Here is an 8,641-nt window from a genome sequence, read left to right as displayed (position 1 = left end):
CATATTTACCTTTCACTGTTATCTCCACTTCCTTTCTCCCCCAAAACCCCTAATCCTATACCCCCTCTTCCAATTTTTATGAGGGTGTGCTCCCACTATTCTACCAATCCTGCCTCCCTGCTCTTGAATTCCCCAACACTATGAATCCAATCTTTCGGGGAAAGTGGCCCTCCACTTCCACTGTTGCCTAATGAGGCCACCCTCAGTTACCTATACAAGTGTAGCCATGAGTCCCTCCCTTTCTGTTCTCAGTCTGGACGTTTAGACCCTGGGAGCTCTGGTTGAGTATTTTGCTACTCCTTCAAAAAAAAAAAAAAAAAAAAAAAAAAAAAAAACACTCACACTTCCTTTCTCCTCTTGTCTTAATTCATTAATACTAGATATTAAATAAACAGCTACAATAATATAAATAATATAAATAAAATAAATACTATCATAAAGTATTTCTCTTCATCACAAAATAGTAAGGATTTACACAATCCAAGAGGAAAAAAGCCTAAAAAATTTTTTGACCTGGGCACTACTTTTTCTAAAAAGGGTCTCCAAAATCTTGTGTAGAATTGTCGTACTCAGTAATGAAATGCGCTCTTCAACACAGCGCTCATGTAAGTTCTGCCTCAGTGCAAACTGGATAGACTTTTCTAACAGCAATCAGCATTTTCACCACCATCCCGAAAGTCTCACAGTCTTGTCGGTAAACCTGCTCGATCTCTTTGGTTTTCAATGCAATGGCTTTAGAGCGGCTGCTAAGATGGCTGTCTTCATACATTTCTGTGCCATCTGTTGTGTTTGACTCAGGTTCATCTGTCTGGTCAATAAATAAGGGTGCTGTGGATCCCGCCTCAAACTCAGAAAATTCAGCTAAGTTATTTTCATCTGACTTCTCCAGTGTTTCATTAGCCCACTTGCTTTCAGCCTCAGCAAGTTCCTTATCAGTTAGCCTGCTGGGTTTGTCTAACACTGCTGATGAACTTGAGGGTGAAGTATCTCTTGAAGTTTTCAAAGACTGGATGGATCTCTCTTTACTTCTATGCTGAGACTGATGGAAGGAGTGAGTTCTGCTTCGCTCCGGAGAGTAGCTTCTACTGCTGACACTGGAGCCCAATCTGCTGTGTGGGGAGTCCTTCCGGCCTTGAGTGATGGATACAAAACAATGTAGAACTATTAGAAATAAAAACACGAGCTTCCGGGCAGTGGTGGCGCATGCCTTTAATCTCAGTACTTGGGAGGCAGAGGCAGGCAAATTTCTGAGTTCGAGGCCACCTTGTTCTATAGAGTGAGTTCCAGGACAGCCAGGACTACACAGAGAAACCCTGTCTCGAAAACAAACAAACAAACAAACAAAAAAAACCATGGAGACTTTTAAGTGTCAAATATTGAGAACAAATATGTAAGTGGGATTAAATCAAACTAAAAAGCTTATAATAATAAAGAGAAATTTACAGATTGTACTGTGAATCTAGAACAGTGGTTCTCAAACTTCCACATAGTGTGACCCTTCAATACAGTAGCTCACGTGGTGGTTACCACCAAACATAAAATTATTTTCACAGCTACTTCACAACTATAACGTTGGTCCTGATATAAGCCATAACGTAAATATATTTGTTTTCCAATGGTGTTAGGCAACTTCTGTGAAATGGTAATTCGACCCAAAAGTGAACATGACCCAGAGAATAGAACTGCTGATCTAGAGTATGAGATGAAATATTTGCCACCTAGAAAATTTGAAACAGATATAGTCTATAATACAAAGGAACTACAAATGGCAGTGGGTAAAAACAAATCATTTACATAGCAGATAGTAAATCTTGAAGGAAAGTTCCCTAATTTAAACATACAACTTGAGAAAAAGTTCATTTAAAAATGTACAATAGCATTCAAACACAAACCACAATGTTACTTCCTCATATTAATTCATTTATTGATTTAAGTTCACTTAGCATTTTTTTGGTGTGTGTGTGTGTGTGTGTCTGCATGCACATTTGTGCATGTGCCTACAAGATTTCAAATTTGTAAAGTGCATATTGGTGCCCCTTAATACAAGAAGAAATTACCAACAGATATTCTGTAACTAGAGTCACAGGTTGTTGTCAACCACTATGTGTAGTCTCAGAACTGAACTGAAGTCATATGAAAGACTGCTAGTGAATTTTTAAATATTCATACATCTCTGCATAACCCATATTTCCTCATATGTAGACTGACAATTCTCCAAATATTTTCTAGTATTCTTTGATAATAAAAAATGCAATAAATGAATGTATGAAAATGATGGTATTTATAAAATGGATGTACTTTATTAATATCCCTTGCCAATAATTTTTGAATCTTTGAAAGCTTTCCATTGACCATGGCTTAGATAGATGCTATGTAGCCATCTACAATATTCTATAGTTTAGCATTAAGTTCTGCCTTATCCTCATTACATTTTTCAGAATATGATTTTTAAGGCTGGATGATGTTCCCGTGACTATATCCATTCATTTATAAAGGAATATATACATTATATTTTATATCAAGTTAGAATTAAGCTACAATGAATTTAATGCTGTGAATATCTCTTTGAGATAATAATGTATTTTAAGATAAAAATAGACATCAGTTGCTTGATTTTCTAATGTTAGTTTATTAAAAGTGAAATACAGATTCTTCCTGACAATTAGTGGACAGTCTCCAGACATTTCATTAAGCATTCTGACATTTCAGGTTAATCAACGATTTGCCTGGCTCACCCACAGAGACTTTATAAAATTTGAAGACACATTCATAAGTTACCATCTAACAGTGTGTTAAATAATTCATGGGTGAATTACTTACTAAGGACATCTCATCACAGGTAAGGGATGCAGCTTTTATGTTATCAGTATCTATGAAAAGGACACAGTTCATTCTGTTTTTGTCATTGAATATCAATGTCCTTTTGTATATTGTCCATGTCTTTTTCTCCTACTCCTTCATGACTGAATAAGAAAACCTGTCTTTAGCAACTTAAATTAGAGAAAGAAAGCCGATAAGAGATTTTAAGCATTTATATTTTATATATTCCTAAAAATATTTAATTTACTATGTATTAGAAGTAAAAACTGATCTACACATGTGAAATGGGATGAAGTATTATTAAAAGTATGATTATTTTCAAGGCAGAAATTAAAAGCAGAAATTTTGGGTTTTAATATGCTTCAAATAGTTAAGGACTGTGACTGCAGTGTTTTCTATAATTATCTCCAAACTATGCAGTATGTATGTAATTACACTGATGAGAAAAATAGATTACAATTAAAGAAATATTCTATATCATCAATATTTTATATATCATGTAAAAGAAATTAGTTGTATTAAGAGAAGTTTAAGTTCTAGCCCTCATGCCCATGATAAAATAGTCTTGTTTTCTACAGTGATCTGTACACACTTTTCTACAAGTGTAGTTTTAAAAATCAAATTTGATTCATTGGAAAAGATAATAAAGTAGCAGTATCTTTCATCAGATTAATCTCTAAAACTATAAAGATGAAGTCTGCGTGTTTCTTCACCATACCAGATTATTCCTACATGCTACTCGCATACCTTTTATTCTGTAATAATAATAATAATAATAATAATAATAATAATAATAATAATGAGAATTATCACAAAATCAAAGAAAATAAAAGAGCAAAACAAGATTTAAACAGTTTCTCACTGTAATTTTGGAAGACACTTCTCTAATATTTTAAAATTTTATCCTTGCTTTATTTATATAATAAAGTTTTTTGAATATGATAGTTTAGACTACCAAATATGGGCTGTCATCTCAGTAATGCTTTATGTGAAGTATGTAGAAATAACAAGAAATATATTCCATAAATAATGTTGGCAATACTATGATCTTATTCAGTTACTTGCAGTTCCTGTAATACAGTTACCATTAAAATATATAAAAATACTGTCTTATATGTGATAAGTGAAAATATAACATATAACTGTAAAAAAATATAATCTCCCTCCCTAAATTTTTCTGACTGTCTGTCTGTCTACTTGTCTTTCTGTCTTTTTATGTTTTTGAGACAGGGCTTAAATAGCCCAGTATAGTTTCACATGACATTCTTTATTTAGAGAGTGGTGACTTTGAACTACTACTACTACTGTCTCCATGTCCACAGTGTAGTGACCACAGATGTGAGCCAAGAAGTTTGGCATCCATATTTTTAAATACTGCATTCCTCAATCCAAGGGAAATAATTTTGGGTCTTTGTTGCATAAAATCTATTTTAAGATCTCTTTTTCTATAATTTGATTCAATTTTCTCAGTCTCCTAATTTCTTCCACAATAAAGTGTATTATATTTGTTACATTAAAGTAAATCAATATCAGATATAATAAAATGACCCACACAAACAAAACCATATTCCAGTAAAGTGATGTAAATATAACTTGAAATATTATTACATTTATAAATGCTAGATGACAAGTAGTGAAAATCAAAAACATCGATTGTCAACCTAGTGACTGTCTTGGAAGGAGAAAGTGGAAAATAGAAAATTGATGTTTTATTTTCTAATACCCTTGTCCATCTTGTTATCACTTTTCATATTTTAAAATGTGTATATAATACATTTGGATCTTATTTTTTCCATCCATCAATATCTCCCAGGTCATCTACACATCCCTACCCTCCCAGTTTTACTTTCTCCTTCTCTCTTGAAAAAAAAGCAAGCTTAAGTATTAAATTGGGGGAAACAACTTAAATAGAAAACAAACTATAACATATGAAAGCACATGGCTAGAAATGAAGTTCATTTGTGTTGTCCAACTACTCCTGAGTATGAGGCCTGCTTGATATACAGAGAGTCATTCCACTAGAGGAAACTGATTTTCCTTTTTCACTCCACTAGAGGAAACTGATTTTCCTTTATCAACACATATCAATTGCTAATAGTCTTTTATAGGGGAGGAACTTTGTGAACTTTTCTCTGTATTGCTAAATATTTTTGAGAAAAAAGATACATATTTATTTGGAGAGAATACATCTTTTACACATATTGTAACTAACTTCAAAGTAATATTACCAGCTCTCCATGAAGTAGACAGAAGGATCAGAATTTCTTAAGCAGCCTTGTCTATGCAATGAGACTCTGCTAGAGTTCTACAGTGAGAATAATGGTTGCTCAGAGATAAAATTTTTGGCAAATATGTGCAAGTGCCTAGGTTTGAACCCCCGTAAATGAAAAACAGAAGGTTGAATTCTATTTGAGAATGATTTCATGATACCATTTCATTATTGAAATACTTAATTGTCCTTCCAAAAATTCCACAAAGATATCTTTGAAATTTGTGATAGTCTTTTATGAAAAAATTAACTACACAAAACAATGATTATCTTAAGTACATAATTCAGTTCTATTCCTATATACATTTATCCAATGTTTTGTTTCTTCATATGAAGACAATAACATATCTGATTATCCTGATTTTTATTCATAATGATATAGTTTACCAAGACTGTTAACACCTTCAGCTACATCACCTGCAATAAATACTTTAGAAGGCTATACAATAAAGAAGAATTTGTGTGCTTTACAAATGTAAATATTTATAAAATACCAATTGAATATGTGTGCTAGAAAACCACTTGCATATTCTACAGTAGCAATGTGTATTTTTACAGCTGAGTCATCTCTTCTGGCACATGTTTGTATATTTTTCTTTTCAGAAAAATTCTAAGAGAATTGACATATGATGCTGTTGAATTCTTGTTACCAATTGAAATTATTTTGATACATAGGAAAACAATGCATTCTCCATTTATCTGACAATTAAAGTTCTAACAGTAATTAATCATGATATGACTTTAAATTTCTTTACATATATCTTCATATCTGCATTTATTCTCTTGTCCCATCAGTATATGTATGCATGTTTATATGTATCTGTAAGTCTATTGATTTATATCTACCATCTATCTATCTATCTATCTATCTATCTATCTACATAGATAGATAGATAGCTATTAAACTATTAAATATTAAGCATATAACAGAAATTTCTAACATTATATATGAGTTGTTGGTATCAATATTATTTAGAGCTTTATAAGAAATAAATATAGTGTTTACCAGACTAACTGGCTCCAAACCCATAGAGGACTGTGCCAATTCATGATTACATTGAAACAATTTATCTAAATATCTAGTCCATTATTTTTCAAAAAAATTTCATGAATCAGAAAAACAAATTAGCTTCTATCTTTTTATTTGCATATCTCCATGAATAAATATGTTGGTTTTTAAATATTAATATTTTTAAATATTAAGTTAGAATTGTTAGATATTTCTTACTTGAAATAGTTTTGTCTTTTATATAATATATTCTGAAACATTTACTATTTTATTGCTTCTTTGGATGACAGATTTTCTGATAGAGCATGGATAAACACAATTTAACAGTGGTGACTGAATTCATCCTGATGGGAATCACTGAGAACCCTGACCTGCAGGCCCCATTGTTTGGGTTGTTCCTCATCATCTATCTGATCTCAGTCATTGGCAATCTGGGGATAATCATCCTAACCAATGTAGACTCCAAACTACAGACACCAATGTATTTCTTTCTTAGGCATTTGGCTTTCACTGACTTTGTTTATTCAACAACTGTGGGACCAAAAATGTTGGTAAACTTTGTTGTAGATCGAAATGCAATTTCCTACTATCTTTGTGCTACACAGCTAGCTTTTTTTCTTCTGTTCATTGGTAGTGAGCTTTTTATTTTGTCTGCAATGTCCTATGACCGTTATGTGGCCATATGTAAACCTCTGCTCTACACTGTCATCATGTCACAGAGGGTATGTTGGGTCCTAGTCACAATGACCTATCTTTACTGTACATTTATGTCCCTTGTGGTCACCATAAATATTTTTTCTTTATCCTTCTGTGGCTACAATGTCATCAATCATTTCTTTTGTGACTGTATCCCCTTAATATCTTTACTTTGCTCAAACACACAAGAAGTTGAACTTATAGTTATGATCTTTGCAGCTTTCGATTTGATTTCTTCCCTTGTAGTTGTGCTTATGTCCTACCTTTTTATTCTCATAGCTGTTCTCAGGATGAACTCTGCTGAGGGCAGACGTAAAGCTTTCTCTACCTGTGGGTCCCACCTGACAGTGGTTACAGTATTCTATGGGACACTGATATTTATGTATGTACAACCTGAATCTAGTCATTCCATTGACACTGATAAAATATCATCTATATTTTATACTCTAATCATCCCCTTGTTGAATCCCATGATCTATAGCCTGAGGAACAAAGATGTAAAAGATGCACTACAAAGAACATGGCAAAAAATCTTCAGCACATTTTCTTAATATTTACATGCAGTATAAATTCTTCAAACCAGGTTTGAGTATACACCCATTTTACCTTCCTCAAGAATGTAGAACAAGCACTAGTGTATTAGACATGAATTAACTACTTGAATGCTGGTACTAATCAAGTTTCTAGATATCATACTTGCATTAGAGAAGAATAATTTCCTTCAGGGGAGATTATCTACTAGACATAACTGCCAATCCTGTTGCAAAATATAAACAGTTTTAGTAACTATTGAACTGTAGGTATATCTAAAGATACATCCAGTACATGAGAGGAATTATAGTGTGTACAAAAGAGTACTTTGAATGTTCTTATAGAATTTTCTAATAAAATAAATTCTAATAAGCAGTATGTACTTCTGTTTTATGAAATTATAGTATTTTTCATTTAATTTTGGTTTATATATTCCACAGTTTCATACATTAATAAAATTAACCTTAATTATTGCCATTTCAATTCTTGACTCCTACATTACCGTACCTCTCCATCTGAAATATTTCTTTTCAAATATCCCTTCTATGTTATTCCTTGATGTTTGGCAGACTGAATTTAATAAGAGTTACTTGCAGAATTTTAGGTAGCATGTTTTTTTTTTTTCAAAATTAGAGCAAACTATGTGTAGCTTCAACATTGAAGAAAATGACAGTCCATTGCTTTCCTGTAGAATATGATGGCATCTCAGGGGCTTTCTCAAGGCATGATTAGAATGTTGGTGAGCCCAGTCTAGTCTAGTCTAATACATAAATCTACAGATGCAATGAGTTCACGAGTTCAATATCTATGTTATATCCAGATGACATAATTTTAATATATATATATATATATATATATATATATAGCTTTTAAATATACGAGGACGGACTTTTTTTAACATTAATCCTTCCATTTGCTTACATCTCAAATGATATCCCACTTCCCAGTTACTTCTCCGCAAACTCCCGATCCCACATACAACCTCTTCCCCTCCCCTTTGCCTCTATGAGGGTACTCCCCAGCCCACCCACCGTCCCCCACCTCACCGCTTCAGCATCCCCCTATGCTGGGGCATCAAACCTCCACAGGACCAAGGGCCTTCCCTCCCATTGTTGTCAGCCCAGGTCAGCCTTTGCTCCATATGTAATAGAGTCCTGAATCCCTCCCTGTACATTCCTTGGTTGGTGGTCTAGCCAACCCATGTTGTTCTCCCTATGGAATCTCCTTCTGCTCCTCCAGTTCTTTTGCCAGCTTCTCAATGGTGCTCCTGAGCTCAGTCTGATGGTTGGCTCCAGGCATCCACATCTGCATTGGTC

At 33.4% G+C, this 8,641-nt stretch overlaps 1 protein-coding gene and 1 pseudogene across 1 annotated transcript; one reads left to right on the top strand and one right to left on the bottom strand.

Annotated features, from left to right (window-relative positions):
- Positions 1 to 529: 529 nt before the first annotated feature.
- Positions 530 to 2,892, bottom strand: LOC117703156 (periphilin-1 pseudogene; annotated as a pseudogene).
- Positions 2,710 to 7,703, top strand: LOC117703787 (olfactory receptor 8K3-like). The gene is made up of 2 exons (XM_034495619.2): positions 2,710 to 2,839; positions 6,389 to 7,703. The coding sequence occupies exon 2, from the start codon at positions 6,404 to 6,406 to the stop codon at positions 7,343 to 7,345; it is 942 nt and encodes a 313-aa protein (XP_034351510.1). The 5' UTR covers positions 2,710 to 2,839; positions 6,389 to 6,403; the 3' UTR covers positions 7,346 to 7,703.
- The last annotated feature ends 938 nt before the right edge of the window (positions 7,704 to 8,641 follow it).

The sequence above is a fragment of the Arvicanthis niloticus genome, chromosome 2 (assembly GCF_011762505.2).
Source record: "Arvicanthis niloticus isolate mArvNil1 chromosome 2, mArvNil1.pat.X, whole genome shotgun sequence".
In the NCBI taxonomy this organism is placed as follows: Eukaryota; Metazoa; Chordata; class Mammalia; order Rodentia; family Muridae; genus Arvicanthis; species Arvicanthis niloticus.
This window is presented reverse-complemented; position numbering and strand designations above follow the sequence as displayed.